Raw genomic sequence first — 24985 nt, forward strand, 5'->3', positions numbered from 1 at the left:
CAGAAGGCAATAGTAATTTGTTTACTATTATTCTTTAAGCAAAATACAACAGCATGCTTTATAATCAGAAATATATATTGAATCTAATAGAAGAGCTGACATTAGGGAAAGGGGAAAAAGCAAAAATGTTGCATGAACTGGAAAAATGTTTTCATTCTTGAAAGGATATCATTTGGGTAATGATTACATGGAAATGCTGGATGAGTTCCAAGGTTTCTCCCCAACACCATACACTACTATACCTTCCAACTAATTACTGCCTGCATTTCTTTCAGGTAGGCATTAAAAAAAATCTCATCCTAAACTTCCACTGGTTTCTGAATGTCTAGTGAGAAGTAGCATAATACCAACAAAAAAGCATTTAGCTGGCAACTATTAAAGGAGCTTTTTACATTTGGCTTGAGGCTTTAAATATTAAACATACACTAGAGACTACTAAAAGAAAAAAAAAGATTATTCGCATTGCAGTGGGACAGGATGCCCAGTCACAGGTCAGGATCCCATTCTCCCAACTATGCAATTAGTTTACAGCTGGGACTGGAAGAGAGCAAGAGAACAGCACTATATTATTTGTCGTGCAGCCTTGAACATTACAACCTGACAGAGGCGGACTCTTGGCCCATTCACCAAGGTTATAACCTGCCTTTTCTGAAGGAACTATTTCTTCACAGCAAAAGGGACCTTGGTTTAATATTTCATCTTAAGGATAGAACACCTATTAGGGACAGGGTCAATCTTATTTCTGTTGAGTAAAGGTTAGCTATGAATTTTAAAGGACTGCATTAAAAATCCTGGAATTTTACAGTACATGACAGCATACCAGAGCATTAGCATTGAGAATGAACAGAAAAAAAATCAAAGTGGACCTTATAAAACAAGATTCCGCTATAATTTCTATTAGAAACACTCTAAAGTGCCTATATTAAACCCTTCAATGTTGTAGGATTAAACAACTTTTCATTGCTTCACCTGCACTGCATGTTTTTACAAACTAAGCAAGTAGTACAGCCCAGTATTTCCCAAATCTCAGGTAGCAGCCAATGCAAAATAATGGAATATCTACATTGACTCACACTGAATTTAAAGGTGAGGTCTTAGAAGTATTTTCTACCTATTGAAGCACCTGCTAATATCAAACTAACACTCAACTCAGAGGCGAAGGATTTGAATTCTGTTGCTCTAGTTCTTCCAGATCCATCTATAAAAGCTTTAATATTTCAAAAGGACACAGTAATAACTGCCACAATAGCTGTATTCTGTAAACACCTTGAAAAATTGAAATTTTGTTCATTCAGCTGCCGCCACGAATTTTCTCACTTTTGCACATCCAAGTTACAAAATTCTTTTAAATGGACATTTTTCCTTAAAAATACAAAAACCTTACAATATTAAGGCTAGCAGAAAGCATCTAGGGATGCTTTCAGTAACCATTGTTTGACGAGTTAAAGACAAATACTGTAGGTTTCATTCGAATACAATTACAGGGGTTTTTTTCCCAGAACTTTCAGTCAGTCTCTTGCAAAGTAATGCCAATGAACTTGACATCAGATAATATTGCTGTCAGCTTTAATGATATAAATTAATTTTCATTAATTACTCCAGTCAATCACAAAGGAGAACATCAACTTTTCTACCTAATATTCCTACTTTTCTTCACTGAACACAAAGATTGCAGCAGTGGCCCAAATTTGCTAAGAATCTTTCAAAGTGAAATTACTGCCTCCAAATACACGAAAGCTAACACAAACCACCCATCTCACAGTGAGATCTACGACCTACATGTCAGGACATTGCACAGAATTAGGATTTGCTTATCAGAATGATTCTGTCCCAAATTGACATGAAAAGGCAGCAATCCAGCAAGATGTACCTCATTCACACGACTCCTCTCCCAATCCTCCACAGTTCAGTTCACGGCTTTCCCTCTTACCAGGACCCAGCTTCAGTTTTAATCTCCCTACCCATGCAAACTAACAGGTTATTCATCCTAAAAATAAGCGAGTATACTCATTAATTTATTCTAGCATTTTCTTCAGTCGATGCAGCAGGCTGCATCCTGAGCTTTGGAAGTTGTACCAACTCACACAGCAAATGAAACTGCTTCTGTAATCCTACAATGAAGTCATTTTCCCTTCACACTAACAGAGGATGAATCATGAATGAGATTTAAACCTAAGGCTTTTCTCCCCATTTTCACGAAGAGTAAATAATTCCATGTGCCAACCAAAAAAAAAACCCCCAAAACATTCATATCTCCAATGTCTTTTTTTATTTTTCCAAAGATAATGACAATACCAGGAAAGCTACAATTTCTGCATCTTGCACTATAGCTCTACTTTTATTTTAAAAATTTTGAGCTGTTGTTTGTCGGGATTTTTTTTAAACTATGTCATTACTTCATTGAAAAAAGCATTTGTACCGATGCTACCCTGAGGACTCAAAAGGCGTAACTTCAGCACACCATTTACTATCAAATGCAAGTCCATGTGTATGCTGAAGTGGCTGCAGTACCACCTCTGCCTCCCTTTAACTTTGCTTGCTGCACACAATGTTTATGCAACAGCAGTTTGTGTGTTTTGTAGTTTCCCCAACTCCGCTCTCCGCGAGACTGCAAAGATTTATACAATGAAATTGTCTGAACCGCAGAGAAAGTTATAATAGCAATAATAACAAAGAAAGCACCAAATTAAGTCATTCTCTGGATTACAAGTTTTCTTGTTTCGCTTTTACACTTGTAGTGAATTTCAGCATCATTAAGTACAAAACTTTTCAACAAGTCTCAAGGGTTACACACAATCAGCCATAAAACCACTCTAAAAGAAGTCAACATGCCTGGAAGTTTTGTTAGCACCTAATATCCTCTGTGCTGATAATTATTTCCAGTTACTTTAAAAGGCCAAGTTAATGATTACACTCGTAGTAACAGGTGTGGATTATATACAGCTGGCAGAAATCCTTTCCTCTACTAAATTATGCCTCATTGCTATTCACCTGCAGAAACAGGAAGCCGAATGCCCTCGGGAGAAGATTCAGAGACAGAGCTAATGATTATCCGTGTAGGTGTGATACAGCCAGAAAACATACCCCGCCAAACAAGACACATCCTTATGAAGATATCAGCGTTTTGGATGGTTTCAGACTAGCATTGCCCAAGCACACACTTTATTTCCACTTTCTAAAAGCGCGTTTATACCCACTCTTCAAGGGCTTGAAGCAACCGTGCTCACGCCAGACTATTTAACATTGTCTGCTCCTGCAGCAGTGGTACAGCGGTATCTTCGGTGACACTGAAGAGTTAGTTTGTGCCAAGATCTCAGATAGGAAAATCTGATCTCACAGTCCCAGGGGCCTGTAATGCTCTCTGCACAGCCAGGAGACATTAAGACAAAGCCTTCACTCCGCAAAAATTATTCCTTGGTAGGAAGATAAGCACTGTCTCCCAGATGATGCCACCAGGAAACAACTACATTTAGCTTCTGGATGAGAATTTCTGATTCTGTTAGAGGCTGCCTGGTGGCCCATCTCGCCTTTCTACCAAAGGAGAAATGACAGATTAAGCCAATTTTCATTTAACTACAGAAAACTCAAAAAAGCTTAGCAAAAATATAGTCAGGGTTGAAATAATCTACCAGTATTTAATATATTCCATACTGCCTCACCAGACCTTCCCTTTCCTACACCTGCTGTAGGATTACAAGGAAGGCAAGTTTAGTCCACTGCTTCGAGAGTTTTGCAAGGCAGGTTCAAATTATTCAGGCCAGCACTTGATCTGTCACTCCAGGATTAGGCAGCTACAGGTGATGAGGAAATCTGCATCAATACCTGCATCATTTTAATTGACTTCTAAATTGTCAAAGAATGAAATGCCGCTGCAAGAAGGACAGATCCCAGAGAAGAACCTGTGTCATGGCAGCCAGCTGGAAGAGGCAGGAGTTAAGCCAACAGCTACAATATCAGTCAACAAGAACAGCCTTGCTCACACACAGGATAAGCAGGCTGCAGAGAGAATGCCAAGAGAAGGGGGATTTTAAAAAAAGAAAAAAAACAAAAAAGCAAAGCCTTCTTCCCTCTCTTCCCTCCCCAAACTCATGAGGTACAGTGAATCCTGCTTTAAAAATACAGCTGTACACTAAACAAATTACTTTTTCCTATCATCAGGAATAAGGATGCTCGGGAGAGCTTACTAACTGCAGCTCAGCTCCATGTCCCAGGACTAGCTTTTGGATCAGGTCTAGCCCACGTGCTGCTGGCTCACACTGCAGGCACACGCAAGCTTGCTGGGCCTGCAGCGTGTGGCACAGCACAGCCACGATGCTTCGTAAAAATCACCATCCATCCGATGCTAAGAAAATCCTTAGATAACTTGCCTCTTAACTTTCATCTACAGAAAACTGAATGTATTTCAGAGTGTCACACCTATGTTAGGCACCCTTTGTGGATGCCATACTTGCACATCTAGACACAGTCACAGAACGAAGGCTGCCCCAACTTTCAGTTTGAAGCCTTTGGTTTATTCATGGTAATTTTGCAACACACACGGTCCTATCAGCATGTTTCATCCTTGCTCCCACATGCGACCTTCTTTGGAGCCAGCATCACCCAGGCTATTCTCCCTCTGCCAGGTGAGTTTATAGGGAGTTGTTTGGGCCTCAGTGTCACGTGCATCTTCAAGCAAAGCCTGCCAGAGCGTTCGGTGGCTTCCCTTAAGCCATGGGAATGAATTTGCACAGATGAACTATAACTGAAGGGTTTGCAGTTCATCAGCAATACCTCACAGTATGCAATACATGAACAAGGGCTTAAAAGCTGGACAGCAGGGTAATAACTCCCTTGACGCTTAAGTGGAGTCCTCTTGATGCTCACAGGTAATTCTATTCAGTCTGATCTCCATTCTGCTGAAACACCCAGCTGGACAAGCACCATAAAACAAGAACACTCCTAGCATACTAGGAAACCAAATTAAGCACCACAAATTCAGCAAAAGCCAGAAGCCCCCAGGTATGACTATTCTCATTTTATACAGCAGGCTGGACAACGTTCAAAGGCCTGAGGACATGAACTTCTGTCCCAGCGTGTGTTGGTGATGGGGATACCTTTGAATTAGCACTTAAATTATCTTCTATTAAGATGGCCCCTTGCAAGGAAGAACTTCTGAGCACAAATCTAAGACAACACAAAGAAAGCTCATCTCTGGAAACCAATTGAGCTTCAAAGACCAAGCCTTATAACTGGCTTTCTAGCTTGACAGCATGCTTAACATGAACCCGCTTAAAAAAATACTGCATGACTGAGTTTTCAGAGGCACAGAAATTTATACTTGCCTTAAAAAAAAAAAAAACCACACCAACCCAAAAAACCCCACGAACAAACATGTTTTCCTACTTCATTGAATGACCTTTCCAATGCCCAGTTGGACAACTGTAAAACCATGCATCTTCATCTTACTCTGAAGTTTAAAAACCACACAGTTTAGCTTGACTACTTAGAAAATGGTCTAATTGAAAAAGATTCTGGAGTTCAAGCGAAATGCTCTAACCTACCTCTCCGTGGTTTGCAAAGGAAGGTTTCAGTGGGTTTGGTTTTGGGGTTGGGTTTTTTTGCACTTTAATGCAATATTCACTAGTTATCTGCCTCCCAATCTAAGGTTTCAATTCCAAAAGCTGTTTATCATCAGCATAGCATTTTGAAGTGGGTGCAAACCAGAAGTCTGCTTATAGCTCTGAGATTGCTAGGTAGCAACCAGTACTCCTCCATCCTCAACTCCCCTTCTCACCCCTGCACACCAGCACTTGAAGACCAGCAACCCAACACTGCACCGTGTGTCACTCCACAACTTCAACATGTTTCTGACTTAGCATCTCTCATACACCATTACTGAGTCACTTACTATATAAGTTAGATAGAAAAAAGACTAGAGGATACAGAAGACATTCAAGAAGAGGACAGGTCAAAACAACACTTTATGTAATAGGAAAAGGCTTTTTACATTCTGCAAGCGTATCAAGTAATGCACGTCATTCACTTCATGATCACTATACATCAGTTTGACAGAATACATAGTTAAAAGATTTCCAGATCATACAGGATCTTGCAATATATTGTATTTTTTTTTTTTTATCTTGTGGATTTATGCAATGGTTTATTAATTAGTGGCTGTCTGACTGGAATTGAGTCTCTGGAGCAAATATTGCCATTCGTATCATAATGATATTAGCCAAAGACATTCTTCAAGCCTCTTCTGGCAGATCATTCATTTCACAGGTATATTAACTTCTTGTGAATTGTGGGGCGGGCATGCGTGCATATGTGTGTGTGTGAAGAAAAGCACATGCACACAGGCCTACCTTCGTGGCACATTTAAAACTCCAGATTATCGTTTTAGACAATCTCTGGGGAAAAAAGGGCATATCTAGACGCAGGAGATATGATTTACGTCCAAAGTAAACAGAACATAACTTTATTAATCCACATTAAAATATGGCCTGTGTCTTCAAGCAAATCCAGATTAGAGTAATGCATCTTCACCTCAACTAATAAGTGCAGGGAAAAGTACAGATGTGGACAGAAATAACATCATCATATTTGTCTGTAAGAAAATCCAAGCAAGTTTGTATTTAAACCAGAATTATTCATTCTGCCTTACATGACAGTAAGCAGATACTAGCATCAGTTATAGTCATGGGGAGTAGGAATAGAAGTCAAACATGACATTCAAGATTTCCAAAAGCATTCCATTTGGTACAAGGAGGCTTCCTTACGCAGGAAGTAATGAGTCTGATTCTGCAAGTTTTCCTATTTCATTTTATATACACCTACAGAATCAAGTATAAAAAAATAATTAGAAAAAAATCCCTATCAAAAGGAGGGAGTACATCTGCTTTGCAAATAGTCCTGAGACAAGACCCACTCTCAAGAAGGAAGAGCTCCCCCACACCCCTAACAAACAGGGCAGGTGGGAGCCTGAGCTATAGGAAGTAGTCCCATCTCCTCTGGTGCCCATACAACTTGTTGGGGTACACATCACAGTAATCCCTGGGCCTCCTTGATTAAAGGAGAGGTTACTACAATCTCCCTACCATAACCATTGGGGCAACTACCAGTCCCGCTCAGAGAGCCCATATCCATTTCTCGGCCATGCACAGCCTGGCTCTTACAATACCACCCCGAGCTGACTGGTCAGACAGCTTTTCTTCCATAATAAATATCAAAGCCACAGCTGCAGCAAGTTGCATCCTTAGGCAGGAGTCAGTTCTCAGCATTAGCAGGATGCATTCATAGGCTGACTGGCAAGATTCCCTCCGAGAGTTCTTTTCAACCTAGTGCATCTGATGGCAGGGGGCAATGAGAGATGATAGCAAGCGATCATCTGTCACTACCCATGAGAGCTATACTCACACACAAAATTATCGCTGTTGCAATTCTTGCAAGCCAGCAGAAGGGGAAAAAAAGAAAACAAAATGCTGACGTGAACAGTGTCAACTGCGTGGTAGTAACTCCTTTGACCCCTAAGTGGAGTCCTCTTGATGCTCCCAGGTAATTCTATTCAGTCCGATCTCCATTCTGCTGAAACACCCAGGTTAAATTGAGTTTCGTCATTTCCGAGACGTTATTGAGCTTCAAAGACTGGTACCCTCTCCTTGCACACACCCCTCTTACATGGAAAGATATTACTGATATATTCAAGCAAACTCCATGCATGCGAACAGTGTTTATGAAGAGCTCAATGCCTAGCCAGCAAAAGGAAAACTCTCCGCCTTCGCAGATAAGAAACACAGTTGTGAGAGAAAGGGGCTTTTATTCAGCAAGCCACAAGGCAATTCTTTTCTTGAATAATATGAAGTTTGTGTCTTAAATTTACTAGACCTGCAATGGGGACAAAAGTAGTCTTTTCAGTTCAAGTCTTCACCTTGAAATGATGCTATTTTGTTTGGCATATGACTCTGCAGCTCATAACACGCTTGCGCCCATGTTCTCTGGCTAATTCTGTATATCATTAACAGCATAATTAATGATATCACTATATGAACATTCAAACCACCCACAATCTATATTCCAAACATAAAGCCAAGCCAATTAAACAACATATCTAATGATGCTAGGACTGTATACTAATGAAGCAGATTTACAGTTTCTGAAACAGTCCATTAAGATTATGTGTGAAGTGCTTTTAATGCCCCAAGATCTTACTTTCAGTGATACCCATATAATTGGCATCTTTTTAGTCTCCGGGGAATTTACTATCAACTTATAATGCCCTCATGATTCAGAGATTATTCTCATGTTGGTGTCATCATCCTGTAGCTTAAATTCAAATGTACAAAATTAATACACAGCTGAAACAGCTCAGATATAGATGTTAAAGCTCCATGCTTCAAATCCCTCTTTTGAATCAGGCAGAGTGAGATTGGGGAGTAAGTCTCTAGACCCTGAGGGATCTCATATTGGTCAGTCACTCTCTTATTTTATAAAACAGGAATACTGAAGTATGCTGTTCTCACCCTAGAAAAAGGTTCACAGAAGAAAGCCTGGTTGGAGTCACCAGCTGGATGCTTCATTTTCATCTCTCACTTTTTCTGTTCACCTCCCAACCCACTTTGGAAGCAGCAGGAGGTGCAACCTGCCAGCCACCACCACACTCTGCACTGTGCAGTCAAAGTTGAATGCCAGACTCCAGCCTGAGAATCCCAGGAGGCAAATGCAAGTTCAGGTGCTGGTCATCTGTGCTTCAGGGGCTATAGTCTGGGGCCACACAAAATTGCAATGGCGATGTGAGCCAAACATACCTGAAGTCTCATGACACAGGACTGTTTGAGCAAGTTTGGAATTGTATTTACAGTCTTTGAAATCCTCAGATGCCAACAACGTCTGAAAGTCATCTACGGAGCACCCTTTTGTGTTGCTACTGATACCAAAGAACTATTCCTTAGGCTCTGAGCCTGTTGCAGACTGGCACTTTTGACTTAGTACATTAAAATTACCACTTCTGTCTCTCATTGTTCTGATAATATAATACCATAGCAACAAATGAGAAGCTCCAAATTATACGCGTGACTCTGAAAGGAAGTGCATAGTTCCTGTATATACAAACTTTGATCTACTGCAGGATGGTCAACAGCATCTGTTACTCTAATATCCCACATTATTATAGCCATTTAGCTAAACAGATCATAAAAAGATTGTTCCATTAGCCATCTTCCTGGCATAAATCCAGGGAAGTTGCTCAGTGGCCATGACCGAGTACCAGCATAAATCTAAAGGATTTAGATGGACGGCTGTGGCTAAATGCCTGAATTCTTCAACGGTAGGAGCCTTATGTTCTTATTTCCAGGCTCACGTTTTTAGCTACAATATTATACGTGCATTTGAGCACTCTAAAGAAGGTGACACAAAGTGACATGTCATACACAACTATGTTTGTAATTGCCAGTCCAACCATACGCAAGTCTCCTTCACATTTTAAACCTGCTCTGAAGGCAATCTGTGAAGAGCTCTTTTAACATAACACGGATGTATCACAGCTGCACAGCCTGCATGCACTGCACAGCTCATCTAGAAACCAAAATAAAATGGCAAAAGACATCCTTCTGCACAGGCAAAATTTATGCATGAGAAAACAAGACATGCCCAGAAAACTCAGATATGAGTCGAGACAGAGCTGCATACACAGATCCTATCAGTTCTGCATGAAGCAGAATTTGAGGTAGGAGGAGCAATGAAAGAAAGGAGGACACACAATTTTAGCCTGAACCCCGGTAAGTCCTGCGTGAAATGCCGGGGGCGGTGGGGGGGGGGGGGGGGCGGGCAGGCTTCACTCTGCATTATTAAATGTCTTATGTTACTTCTCAAACAAGAGAAAAGGCATTTTCAAGGAAATAAGAAATCTTGTTTCAACAATCAGCTTTGCACCAGGCGTTCTGAAAGGCTAAGATACCTCCCCCCATGGTAATTACAAAAAGGTAGATAATTCTCCCCTTACACAAAGGCTATGAAGCCAGAACAATATTTGTAAGTGAAATGTAGGAACACTGTGGAGATGAGTGCAAATACATCAGAAAGATTTCAGTCTGCAAGTTAGAATGGCTGACTTGACCTCCAGCTTTCTTTATCTTACCTATAGCCCCTTCCTGTGTGTCCTTGATTTCAGTAAAAATATTGATTGAAAGTTCAACATATGTGAAAGAGGGACCTAAATCTGGATATGCAACACACTGATATGCAAAAGATACTGGTATGAGTTGTCAGTGACAAGATACATCTGCAGTCGGTATACTGAAAACCTACTTCTGGCAGCAGAAAAGCAGTGCCACTTGTCAAACTGATTTTCCACATTTTAAAATACACTGTATGTAAGTCTAGTGAGAGAAGCTTTTCACCTCATCCATCTAGTATGTATGACATCATTATGCCCAAAGAGTACTACTGCAGCATCTCTGACAGGCACTTCCTAGCAACTTTCCCTGGCAAAAATGTCTATAGGTTTCCATCTTCCGGTATGTCTGCAAAAGGGTACAATGCAAAGCCAGAGATTTATCCGAGACAATTTTTGACTACGACACTTAATGATAACATTCTATGTGAATAAGCCAACTTATTCTGCATACAAGTAATTTACAACCAACTCAAAACCGCACACTGCAGAGAGGATGTGCTTTCCACCTACAAAAAGCACACTGTCTACTGAGTTCCTTTGAATACAATTTTTCCCGGGTACTCACTGATAGAGACATATTATTTAAAACACAATTATTAAAGAATTTTTCTTTGCTGTCAAATACCAGTTACTTATTAGCCACCTGACTGAATTATGGACCATTGTATTAGTATAACCAAACATTGCTTTTGAGGCAATGCTAGTAAAAAGCCATTGTGGATCTGCATCTAAGGACAATACAACTTCAGGCGAAAAGCCTCGAGCTGGAGAACTGAAAGGCAAAGTTCCAGCTATCTTCAAATCCCAAGAGTATCTTAGCAACCAGATATTTTCCTGGGGCGGGGGAAGCATGTATGATGTTTAATGATCTAGTCTAGTCCTCTACTGTCGTATGTGACTGCCAGGAAGGGGATGACAACAGCAAGACTCAGACTGTCCTTGGAACAGCACTGTTGCTGCTAAACACGCATGATGCCAGCTTCCCTTCAAGCATGTTTGGAAACTTTTTAATTACAGCACGGGCTAGTGACGGAGTGAAGATCTGGTTACGGAAGACCGGCTGGCAGAAGCGCCTGGCAGATGACTTTAAGATGTGCCACCGCAACATGGACTTCAATAGCAAGGGAAAAAACAGTTCAGGAAGTCCTAAGTCTTACCATCATTTAGAAGGATGGTCTTCACAAACAACATAGTCCTATGCTTATTTTACTATTTAGCATGCAAATCTGCATTAAATGGAGAGAAAGCCACCTCAATTTTATTTTATTTAGTTTTAGGGAAATCACAGAATAAAACCACCTTTTGTAAGGTACCGTATTGTTCTTAAAGTTCCCTTGAATGCAGAAAATTTTTTATTTTTCCCGGTCTCAGAGTTGAAAGTGCCTAAGATAAGTTACATAAGTTTCTCTAATGGTACTCCCTGCATATTTTTTGGCCATATTCCTAACTTTCAGGCATTAGCGTTCCACTTCATAGTACTCATTATTAAATAAGGCCTTATGTCTAAATGTCCTGAGTAAATCCAGAGCAGCTAGAATAAAAGAAAAAAAAACTTCCTTCAGAATTTCATTGCTGTTTTAACAGGGGCTTCAGTGAGCATCACTTAGTACAAGACAGCTGTAGCCTGCTAATCAATATTTTTATTATTAGTCTCGTTAAACAGCACTTACTGCTGTTTATCAATCAGAGATAATCAGCTCTCTGGGTAGTAAACCACCTGTCCAAATTATCCATAGTCCTCTTAAGTGAGACATATTGTGCAGGTAAATATGTTACCATTTACATAGTTTATTCAACATACTGAGATTAGCAAGACAGCATTCGCCTAGGTCAGCTGCGAGTTAGCCTTCAATAAACAGTACTGGAAATAGCCGGCAGCACAGCTGTGCAATGTCAGCTAACAACCCACGGACTTCTCCAGTTTTGAGGCAGACTTTGTTGTCTGGATGGTGCCTGCATAGGTTGCAGCCCCGGCAGTAGCAGAAGGCTCAGTAAAGCTCTGCAGGCACACTGTGACCGGCCTTGAAATCAGGGTTAGGTTCTGGTAATCCCCAGCCCCCAGGCAGTACAAGAGCTCTTTGGGATGTGGCGCAGGGGTAGAATTTCACTTTTCATGTATAACTGCAGCCTTGAAATTACAGACAAAATTGTTATTGGGCTAATTGGACAGCCGAGTGTTTAACACGCCCTGGAGATTCAGGATTTAAATATGTTCTTCAACCACTAACAGTTCTCTTGTACAATAGCATATCTTATTCCTCTCACATGATGCAGAGTGCGACTTGGATAAAGGCATGTGCCAGTCTTAAAAGCAGGCTCAACCTCCACACTAAGAATTCAGATACTGGCAATTACTTTCCCTGGGATATGAATGAAGATAGAAATCTAAATCCTGTCACAGTCCCTACTCCTTCCCCCCAGCAGGAGTGCATGAGGAACGACTCAACATCAGTAGAGCTACAATGTCATAAACTAGATATCAGAGATGAGAACGTATGCCTATTATGGGCTTTTGGCAATAAGTGAAGGATGGACAATGACATCAAGAAGTCATAATACACTGGAAAACCTGCCTATGTGCAAAGATTAATTAGGAGTAGTAATAAAGATGAATACCCATTTCCTGTCTAGTGCAGAGCCCTAACTCCGAAACGGTGAAAAAGGAGGTTTGCCTAGTGACAGCACATGCATGTGCACACATACAGGGGATGGCACCACCACTTCAAACACAGTCTCCCCTCTTTTGGGGGTTTGACGTCCTCCAGAGCTAGTTCAGAATTTTAGTAGCAAAACCGCTGCCTGTGGAGGAGATACAGTAGCACAAAACATCAGGAAAACCAAAAGCCAGGATGTAGACAAGACACTGCACACACCACTGGCAGAGGCTGCATGAAGATTTTACAGAGTTTCTAATCCTGCGGAATATTTGGAGGAGAATGGCAATATAAACAGCGACTGTACAGTTAGAAACTCTCAAAAATAATAGCCACACACAGTGAACTGAAAAGTCTTATGATCTGTAATGTGGGGTTCTTTGTGTGTCTTCCCAGTGCTAGGATATATAATTAAAGTTGTCATTAAAGCAAAGAAGATGGGACTGAAAATCAATTCTCTAGGAAAGGATCCTACAGAGTGTCTTCTGTCCTTACACACTAACCCCAAATCAAAAAGGAAGGCAGTGTTGTACAATGGAGTACATTGTTATCACTGTACATAGAGGCCAAGGGCTTTATCATTTCTGCTCTGTGTGATGCCAACTGCAAGCGTGCAGAGCTGCTGTAAAATACTAAGACTGTAGGAGGAAGCAAAAGGCAGGAGAGGTAAGCAAGGGCAAGTCCACATTTTTAACAGTAAAAAGCCTTAAAGCAAGTAAGTCAAGAATTAGTGCAAAACTGACATTTATTGCCAGTCACTTGTGTTTCAAGAACTTTTTTCAAACTCCTTAAAAAAAAAGAGAACCAAAATTTCCACACACATTTATCACATAACACTGACTACTAGCGGAGTGCATATACTCATGCAGAAAGATCACATGTATGGAGACAGAATATATGTTATTTAAAGATCATTATTTTCAGTGCACTATCTCTTAAAGAGCTTTTTTTTAAAAAAAAAAAAAAAACCTGGAAGCATAGCAGGGAGGTGAAACAGCTAGGATATGTAGCATTAGAGAGAAGTATCTGAACTGGCAGAGCTGCAGCAGAGAAAGCAATCTGACAGGCATGCCAAGAGATTGCTTATCCTCCCAGCTATCAGGAAAGCTGATGTCACAGAATGACAGGGGTTGGAAGGGACCTCTGGAGATCATCTAATCCAACCCCCCGGCCTAGAAGCCAATTTTTGAACTGTGCTAATAATAGGTCAGTCAGCAAAGCCGACACTGCATATTCAACCAAATCTATGTACAAGCTGAGGGCATGAACACAAGAGACTTTTTTAATTAAGGAGGAGAAAAGAGACTGAAGGCTAGCTTACTGCACACCGTTGTCTCCATTTACCACGAGCCCTTCTCAGCTAGAAGACATTAACATCTCTAACAGCAAAGCACACGTACTGCAGCGGGTTGGAATCACGCTGTACCAGGTGCTAATTAGGCAGTAACAGGGCGTCCCTGCTGCAGCCCTACTCACAGAGGGCTTCTCAAATAGATGAAGTCAGGGCAGAAGTGGAAACAGAGGAGCCCACTGCTGAGTTATGACAAATCATGACCAAGAAGAGGCAAGTACCCAGGTCTCCCGACTCCCAGCTGTTTCCTAAAAGCATACAATGCTATTAGTTAAAGCCAAGTATATACTTTAAATGACATTATGACCTGACGAGATGTGAATGGTATGAAAATTCTTATTTATGGCACGTTGCATTTGAAAGCTTGACAGGCATCCGCTAAAGAAGTCACTGTAGTGTATGATAGTCGACTTGGCCACAAGTTTTCTTCACTGAAATATTTAAGCTGAAAATTGTAACAACAAAACAGTTTCTAGCAGCCAGATCATGAAAGTCTCTTGCGCAAAAACCTCCAGTTTCCAATTTTTTAACAACATTTACAGTTATCTACAGCAAAGTTTACCAAGTCTCAGCCCATTTAAACAAAAGACAACCTATAATCTCATCTTTATAGGCAAGTCACAACCCACTTTCAATTAGACAGCAAGAATAATATTCTTGCATAACACAAGATATCTCAGGACTTTTCTCAGTACCTGAGAATTCAACAACACTTAAATGTGGATGACCCCAGGATCAGCTTCCATTTTTGAAGTTCTTTGGCTTCCTCATTTCAGAAACTGGACCTATGTTGTGGATTAAATACAAAACTCATTTTCTATTCCTGCCTCCCTCACAACAATAAGGGAGATATTTAGTAGTGGGAAATGCTTATTAGAGATCATCTGTGTTTGATGTAGTACCATTTCCCTAATGGGCCTTGAACAATTTCCATGTTTTGAAAGCAAAGAGATTTCCTTTTAAAAACGAAATCAGTAGTCTGATGGGAAGTTGACCTCCATGAAATATTTCCTTCCATTTTCACTATCTGTGGCAATCCCCTACCACTTTCCCTGTCGTCTTTTCTTCCGCTCACATGCCAATTTTTAAGTGGTTGTGAAAAAACACGAACTGCAACTTCCCGGTGACCAAGAACTATTGCTAGGCTGACTCCCCTAGTGCTTTAACTATTGAGCTAGAAATTTTCCCCACTTCAAAATACAACAGGCTCTTCTACTTTCAAACAATCTCTGTAGCATAAGCCAGCAAGGAGGCAGTGTTCTTCACTGACAAAGGCACTGGCACAGTTTCCAGCATGGAGCCATCAGTATGGGTGTTAGCTCATGTACTGTTATTTATTTCTGAACTCCTACGTACTGCCTTTAGAGATACAGGTGAGGAGTTATTTCTGTATTAAAGAGAAAGCAAATGCATGCAGGTGAACTTTCCAGGATGACCACTCGGGCTGCTACCAGAGCTAGCAGCTCAACCCTTGAATATTTTACCCTCAGTTGCTTCAAGCCAGTGTCGGGACCCTCAAGCTAAGAACTCCTATTATAGTTTAGTTAGCTTCTTTACTTTTGACAAGTTGACTTTTATGCTGTTTATCACATAACTGCAACTCCACTGGAGGAAGAACTCGTTCGGATTTCACTTGCGATTTCTGCACCTCTCAGCCTAATGGTTACAACAGTCCCTTAGCACCTTGAAGAGATTCTCTTCCATTTCCCATTAAAAATGTGACAGACACATGACTTCGGATGTCAGTATTTATGAGTCATTTTCTCATCCAAAAATTGGCATTTACATTCCAGCAATGACATGCCTGGTCACAAGGTCCTAATGCTACTATGGAACCTTCTAACATTGCATCTCAAATTCATGAATCAAGACTTCAAAACCCAGGCAAAAGCCCAGATTATTCGCTGTGCCCCCACTGTTATTTACCAGCTGCTTCAAGTTCACTCCCAGTTTCCAGTGTCATTGAGAAGCAAAACCTTACATCACCGCAACTCTGTCCCAGGGGAGTCCTCATCCAGATTCCCAATGAAAACTACTCTGTCACCTCCTCCAGCATGTGACTTACTTGTTTTGAAGAATGGATACCAACCCAACTCAATCTAATTGTGCCAAAAGGTTAGCATCACCTCCTTAGGACCTTGTCCACCTTCAAGAGCCTGAAAGCCCTCAATCCTTAAATTTCCAGCTGAAATACAGTGAGTGACCCCCACCCTCAAAAGTCAGAGGCAATTCCCCGTAGCTTCCCACTCAGTTCACACATGTGGTAAATGGATAAAGGAATAGTGCCATATGGAGCAAGTCTTGAGCAACGCCATTCATGGAATGAATTTAACTTCCCCTTCGATAGTAAAGGATTATAATCTGATATCACAAGGGTCCTTCTGAAAGAAACTTTCCTAGCTTTGGTATTATTTCTGTTCATGCCAGTTTGACACTAGAGAATGTGCGTATGTAGATTATACATAATGTTTTTACAGAAGTCCATGAAGAAGCACCACAAGTACTAGTGCATTAAGAACACAAGTCATCTAATACAGAATTTGCTACTAATAAACCAAAAAACCCCACTTCATAAAGACCTAAATGTACAAGTCTTTTTCAGTACCTGGTAGAATGCCAGTGTGGTACATGGATCTAAGTTGTTCCGACTCCTGCATTTTACAGCTAAAGAAAAGGCAAATCTATTCGTATGACAAGCCATGTGATAGAGGCCCATGTATCCAATATTCGTTATCACACAGAATTAACAGTAAAAGATGTTGACTGCTGAAATGCTAGAGCTGCTAAAAGAATGAGGAAGAGCAGCAAGATTTTCATTGTATGTGTTAAAATAATCACTTGTGTGGAGAGACATGCACCATCTTTTCTCAACCAATTAATGATATTTACCATCTCAATTCTTCAAAGGGTCTAGTTATTTAGCTCCCCCCCCCCCCCCGCCCCCGCCTTTTACATGCCAGAAAGAGAAGTGTGAATACATGTTTAATGATGCAGTCCTTGGACATTTTCAGCAGTGAGCTGCATCACTGAGTAACGTTGCTCTTGAATAAATTAAGCCAAACAGTTGGGGTTTGAAGCAGGTATTTTTAAACCTAGTACTATTAAATATTACCTTCTTCTCATTAAATTACTAGGTATATTTTAAATATTGATATATTAACTTCAGCCTTTATTGTTTGCTTGTCACATGTACTGTAAAACCTATAAAGATGTAATGAAAAGATCTTTGACCCATGGGGCATTACAAATATTGACCCAATTGTTTTAAAGCCCCAAATCAAAACAGCCACAAAAGAACTCTCTTAAATAACACAGCCAAAATCCCCAGCAGCTGGAAAAATGCCACATCTTCTTTCATGTGGATGATGGCAACTGGATTGCCAGAGAATTTACAAACATGCTGAAGCCAAGCCTTATCCTACAGAATCCTACCTATTGTAGGCACAGTCCTTGGGCTCTACTTCACACATTCACTGTGAGGTCTGTGTGGGTTTTCAGGCCCAAAGAAACTCATGACCACTTCAGGACACAGGAGGGGAAAGGACCTTCCAGGTCAGAAAAATCGTCTCCTCTTTTATCATAAGGAACCGCTTCATGCAGCCTCATGAAATGAAAAAAATCCAGCACAAGGTACAGCATTTTTGCTACAGGCTCTTGTAGCAAGCTCATATTCTGTGGCTGAGCTACAGCATATTAGCAGCAGTTCTGTCAGTGATGTTCACGCATAAAAACAGGCCTACCCCTGCAAGAGGAGAAACTACCCTTGCTCCTTACCTTGAAAACTGCAAAAGTGTCATTACTGAAAAGCTGTACAGATTGAGCCTCTCTGCCTTTAGATACCATCCTCAGTCTATCAGTCTGAGCAAGCCAGAGCTGGGGGAAATACCTGACTGTAGGTACTTCTGCACCGCTGTGGCCACATCACCCCACCTTCCCTCAAATACACATAAAAGCTTGAACTATGAATTGTGCAAGCCAGACTCTGAAGCAGACTCCTTCCTGATAAACCATTTGGTTGGGCTGTGCTGCTGCTCTAATGGCAACTGGCAGAGGAGGGAAGTTTCTGCCACACATCCCTTCCTACAGCGTAAATATCACCTCAGCTCTTTCAGTAGTTTCTCAACACAAACCTCCTTTGGACAAATGGGATCATCACCATTTCTGCAGAAGGCATTAGAAATCACTGTTGACTCCCCCGGACTGGACACTTAAGTTTAGTTTCATGACACAGACTGTTAGCTAATCTCTTTTCATGGTGCTGTGGATGACACTGGGTCCGCATCCTCTATGTTTTAGGCATGCTGCCATGTCAGTGTAGTAACCTAGCTTTAAAAATAAAGAGGAATAAATCAGTACGTGCTAGCGAGATGAAGGGGACAGCATATTATGCCATCCTTAGACTTTTAAAAACCTAAATGACTCCACCATAAAAGCAATTAGTTGTTTTCCTCCTTTTACTCCTTTTCTCAGGCAGTGTCAGAACTGCGCGAGTCAATGGCTGTCTTCTCCTAACATCCATTTGATTGTGTAACATAACTTCCACTAAAGGATGAAAGAATAATGCACAAACTGTCTGACAATACATATTTCTTCTCCTACTCTGACTATGCATCCATTGATACGTTTATTCATAGACAGAAATCACAGTCTTTCTCTGGCTTTGCTCTGCTAGCTAGGCTAAACACACCAAACGCTTCCAGCCTCTTCTCATCTTCTGAGAAATGCTTTTTATTATCACTACTTTTTATTCTAGTAGGCTTTCTCTTCACCTGGTCGAGTTTTGATTTATCTTTCTTCAACACTCATGACCAGAATAAACAAATGAAATAAATGGCATTCCTTCTTCTAAAAAAGTAGCGAGGAATTGAGATACGTCTTAATCAGGTCATAAAAATGTGACAATGCAATGAATATTGTCTGGGTTTGCTATAGTTAAGAAACATTACAGAAACAAAAAGATATAGCAGACACTAGCTTGTCACATTAATTAATTTTTCTTTTTTAAAACCCATGTTGAGAATCATTCAAGTAATAATATGAAATCAACCAGCGCTCTACATACAGATGAAGCAAATATTCCAGAACCTTCAGCAACAAAAGAATTTCATACTGAAAAATACAATTAAAATCAGAAAGCTGTCCTGCCATCTGTTTAAAACAAAAAGTTTTAAATTTCCTTGTTCTCAGAAAATAGCAAAATGCTATGTATGAGTTTATTTTGGAGGATTATCTTTACTGATGACAGCAAAATATACTTAAATACGCAAATTCCCAGTAAGCGTGTCGAACTGCAGGATACCACATTATTATTACTGAATTGTAGGATCAGAGCTTAGACGAGCTTGCTTAACAGGCCTTCACTGCAGCTATGACCATACCAGGACGGGCGGTGAAAGGCAAACCTAGCCCATAAAAATCAAAGAGAAACGGCACCCGATCAGAAGAACCTGTATGTATTTTCATCCTAGGCTACTGTTTACTCTGCTGATAAAGTCATTCAAACAGAAAAGTTTGATCAACCACTTCTTAATATGGCTCTTGTTAATGTCCAAAAGCAGTCATGCTGGACCTGGGTACCTGGCAGGACACATTGGAGCCAGCCCAAACATAATTAAATGGTCAAATCACACACACTCATGAAGAAATGAGCAAGGCACATGGATACTTATTTTGCATTGAAGGAGTCTCAAGCAATTAGTTTACTGTTTGCCTTGCTTGTAAGTTGTCAGATGGCCACTCTGCTGCAAAGCAGGCTTCTGGGGGCTCTTTGTCTCCTCAGCCTGGCTTCTTCCCAAGTTTTGTTCCTGCTCTTAGAAGTAAATGCTGAGAGGATGGCTCCACTAAGCCTGGCTGCCACTGGTATCTTGTACCACAAGAATGGCCATCCTCCTTACAGTCTTTCACGTGTGGCCTAACTTAAGTGGCATGGATCTGAAACGACAGACCTAGGATGATTTATTAGGAGCATATGGATCCTGCAAGCATGAAATTTGCTACTAACTTATCAGAAAGCTACAGGGGACAGCAAGTAAAGAGCCCAGACTGGTCACAAATAAAAAACTTCTTGGTAAGATTGACTTTATTGGCAGTCTTTTTGATCCATCATCTGTTCAACTCCAGCATTATCCAGACTCGCCAACTGGGCTGCAAGCCCTGGGAGGATTGCTGGTTCATGAAGAACTACAAAATGGGGTCAGTGACACTGATGGAGGGCTGCACTGAACGTGCATCTTTACCAGGAACTTTGAGCTCTGATTGCATGAAGAACAGTTTAAAAGACTGTCCAGATACACTGCTAGACATCAGACAGTACATATTATTTTCCTTTCTCTGCAACAGAGAAGAAACAGAAAAGGAAGGGAACAAGAAAACAATGCAAGAAGCAGCTCCACCAGCCAACAAGTTAGAGAAAGCTGCAGAGCTACAACCACCAGTTCCCTAAGCTAAATAAAAATTTAACACAGGGGGAGCGGCTTTTTTTGTTTTGGTGTTCCCCTCCCACCCCGCCAGCGATTCATGTAATTTTTGTATAACTTTACTGATAAGGCAACAACCACCAAAGGAGCCAGATTCATAATTTAAAAGCTGTACCATTATCCAGGCAGTAATTTACTGCTTTGCACAGTGTCTGGCAAACAGGACAGTCAAATGGGTAGAAAGATGACTGCTACTCGTGCTTTGTCTCAATACCCATTTGTAGTCAGCTCCCAGGAAAATGTGTCTGACCAAGGATGCTGGCAGGCAGGTTTCTCACGGTTCATCTCTTTGTTTAGCAAGGCCTGTCCTTCCATACTCAGAAAATAACAGGCCCTGCTTATGACAAAAGCAATTGCTTAAAAAAATAACTACGAGAAAAAAGAGAAAGCAATCACATAGAGGGTGTATTGTCCTGATATTATTTCTTCACGTAGTTCCACTGTCATCATGGGATCACTTTACACAAAGAGGAAGAAATGAAGAGAATTTCCTATATAGCCTCCTTTTTCAATATATTTGTAATTTCACAATAAACATGAACCCAACCATTCCCTGCAAAAGCAGAAAGTAGCATTTCCTTCCTGGTCCTTGCGCTATCAGCACCCCGATACAAATATATTTGCTTTCTTTAAATAGACACTTCTAGGATGGGGTTTAGAAACAAGCTTCACCTAGTTGCCATGAATTATTAACCAGAAAAAAAAAATCCCTCTTGTTGCCCTTTACAGAGGCTTGATTTGCAAGTTTAAAAATCAAACTGACACTTACATCTCTTGTACAAATACCCAACCTTTTAAAAAATGCTCTGAGCATTATAAATACATTTTTTCATGAATATGAGAACAACAATTCTATAAATAGCTATTCTTCAAAGAATTGCTTCAAGACATTGTTTTTACAGACAACAGTAGGAAACTGAAGGAGGTCTTAGTGCCAAACAAATTAAAAGTGATACAAACTCTGCAATCAACCCTCAGTTTCCATTTATTATTACAAAGTTCACTGTTATTTTTCGGCTTATACAATTAGTTTATGCAAGGGAAGGAACAAAAGAGAAGACTGCACTGTGTTCCGGCATAGCTACTGGGTTGCTGTAGATCAGTCATATCCTTCAACTTCTGAGGGCATTCACTTTGTTTCTTTGGGTAGTAATTTAACAACTCTGGACTGTCAACAGATGAACCCACTATTAACAACCACCACCTTGTACAAGGACAAGTAAAGACAGACAAAGTTTTTGTTATAACTCCATGATATGATTTCCAAATACACTGACTCAAAACTGTGCTCCATCTCCTCTAAAAAGCAAACACAGGAAGATAAACATGATTTAATGTAACAGCAAATTGCCTGTACAGTCCGCACATTTAATGGTTGCTACCTCCTCAAGCAATTTTTGCACTGGTATCTAAACATAAAATCAACAGGAACTCCTGAAAAACAGCTATGCAACTGGTAAAGCAGGTTTCCATAGCCAGAATACTGTAAGTACATATTTAGTCATTTTGGCATATACTCCAACACAAGGCCAAAGCTCAAGCACTACCAAGTTCTAACACCATCTTCAACGTACAAGCACTTAGTTCATAAATACTTGAAAATTCATCTGTAAAAAAAGGAGGAACTCATTCAGTTCCTAGTTTTGATACAGTATTTTGCTATAACAATTGCAACAATAATTTTCTATTATATGTCCCATATGGTATATGAAACAAACTGCATCCAGTTGCTCAGGGTACTGATACTCTTTCACCCTAGTGCAGCTCCACAGTCTCCAACAGCTGGAAACACGACAATGCTGATTTCAACGGGTGACATGGATGTGAAACTGGAGTAACGCAGTGATGAATCAGGCCATGAGCTTTCCCAACAGCTCTCCAGCCATAATAGTGATCTAAGCATACGGGAATGTTTTTAAAAGAAAGTAAGTGTCCAGAGAGGATTAGTAAGAACGTAGTGACGTGGCCCACCAGGCATGGCCAGGGAGCACGCAGCAGTTCAGAAGGAAGAATTCAAAGGGAGCTCTGGCCTCTGGGAATTCTGGGTCTGCCATGCACCACAGCCAACATCCTCAGTGTATGCAAGGCAAGACAGAGAAACCACAAGCCAACGATGAACCACAACAGCATCTAAAATGGACCCTTGCCTGTAAACCGGGACAATTCTACTCCTCGCCGGCCATCAGATCATTAACATGGCTAGAAATTACCAAGTCTTCCATTCACCCCTCCAAGTTTGGTACACCAGGGATGAGCCACAGGCCTGTTGTATTTGCTCCCCGGAAGAGCAGAGGAAGGTAAGCTGATGCAACGCTTGTCTGCTGTGCCAGGACTGGCATGCAAAGCCTCCTGACCATCAAACCACAGTAAACAGAAAGAACCATTCTGGAGAAAGAACCTTTTCTCTTACCTTATTTTGATCTGTCCAGTAAAAGAAAAATCCCTGTGGATCTGTTCTGAGAATAATTGGAGTCACAACAGTGGAGTCCTGGAAAAAAAAAAAAGGACAAACAAAAAATCCATGTCAGCACACAAACACAAAATTATGCACTAGTTGCCTTGCCACCCATATTAATGAATTCCAACATCTAGGAATTGCCCTGAAGATTTCGCTAGCAAGATGTCACTAAAAGAATTTAGTATCACCTGCCTAAGCTCCATTTTTCTGACATAACATATTTCCATTACTGAGAAGACAGCACTAAATAACTCCAGACTTGTCAACACATGGAGTTACTCCAGAAAAGCTGGAAGTAGATGAAGTTAAACAGACATAACACACTAACTGTCAAACTAGAGCTGACATAATAAAGTACTACAGTTATCAGAAGTCCGCTGCCCACCTTGATCCAAATTAACCTTCAGATATAGACAAGAGCTAAATGCCTACAAGCTTTACTGTAACTTACAAAGACTGACTTTGCCTAGAAAACCTGGAATAATATCCACTACATTAAGACTTCTGTCAATTACTTTCCATTAGCATTTTTCCATTTTTACTACAATCCAGCTATAAAGATTTTAGTAATGGAAGTATATACATTCCACCCCACCTCCAAATTAGTTGAAAACCTGTCTACTCTGGTACGACCCATAGCTCAGGTCATTTGAAACCAAGCACATCTCTAAGTACTTTAGGTAAAAGGCAGCCTGGGTTCCTACATATTCATGTATTCTGACTGACAGCAGATACCTGACTCAGGAGATACAAGCTCTAACCACCCGAAGGTGGGCGTTCATTACACCCCTCACCCATCAGGATTCCCTGGTGCCTAACAATAATTGACATCAGTGCAGCCTGGTCCTAATAGGATTCCTCCTCTCTTTCCTCTACTATTTTTCATGACATCTGTAAAAACACTGTTGTCTTGAGACCTCTACCTGTTTCCCAAACTTGATTTAAAAGTTATGGAGGGAGCACAGAAAGGAGGAGGAAGATAGGCAGAGAGAAAAATTGCTTAAGCCTTATCTCCACAGGAAACCAGGCTAAACACACAATTCCTCCTCAAAAAGGATGCATATTTCTGTTGAAGTGTTACAAGTATATTACAGCTTTAGCATTCACCTATTTCCAAAGCAGCAGTATGTGAGATCAGCCTACATTCCTTTAAGGAAAAAAATGGGCTCTAATAGGTTTAAATACAACATATTTAACTGTGTTTTTTCTAAGTGCAAATAAAGTTGATGGAAGTGACATTATCATAAATTAATCAAAACTAACTTATGCAAGTGCCACTTCCAAGGCAAGGAAATAACACTTGTCTATATTATGCCACCAGTACAGTCCTTTGCGACTGAATACTGAACTCCCAGCAATGGGCATTCGTGAAACAGGGAAGTTGAATTATTCCCAGTTTACAGCTAGAAAAAACAAGACCCAAAGAAGCTAAGTGACAGGCCCAGCACCAGTCAGAAGCCTGCGGGGAAACAAGTAGAAGAATAAAACGGAGTCAAGAGTGAAGCATGTTTTTATCTCAGCACAAGAGAATTACAAATAGAAAAGCAAGTTCTACACTAAGAATAAATACAACATCAAACCCTTAAATGAGTGTAAAAGTTCTCTTTATAACTGGAAGATCCGGGCTGTGGATTAACCATGCCACAGGTACATCAACACCCAAACGGCTGCCACGTGAGCTTTCAGAGGCTGGGAACAAGTGTGGCTGTACCAATGCCAGGCAGTGCTATGGGAATGTCCCAGCTGGGATCAGAGCCTGTTCACAAAGTGCCACTGACCCTTCTCTTCCTCATTAGAAGAGAACAGCGTTGTATGTACTTCCCCTAAGAGAATGGACATACAGAATTTGCACCATCTTTTTTTTTCCCCTGTTTCAGCACCTTGTACACCTCAGAG

The 24985-nt window shown here is 40.7% G+C and overlaps 1 protein-coding gene across 1 annotated transcript in view; it reads right to left on the bottom strand.

Moving 5' to 3' along the window:
• Positions 1-24985, bottom strand: part of PLCB1 (phospholipase C beta 1) — a 404497-nt gene that overhangs the window by 369224 nt on the left and 10288 nt on the right. The window contains exon 2 of the mRNA XM_059828429.1: positions 23042-23119. Coding sequence (XP_059684412.1) covers positions 23042-23119 — 78 coding nt within the window. The remainder of the gene's footprint in view (positions 1-23041; positions 23120-24985) is intronic.

This window comes from Gavia stellata, chromosome 23 (assembly GCF_030936135.1).
Source record: "Gavia stellata isolate bGavSte3 chromosome 23, bGavSte3.hap2, whole genome shotgun sequence".
In the NCBI taxonomy this organism is placed as follows: Eukaryota; Metazoa; Chordata; class Aves; order Gaviiformes; family Gaviidae; genus Gavia; species Gavia stellata.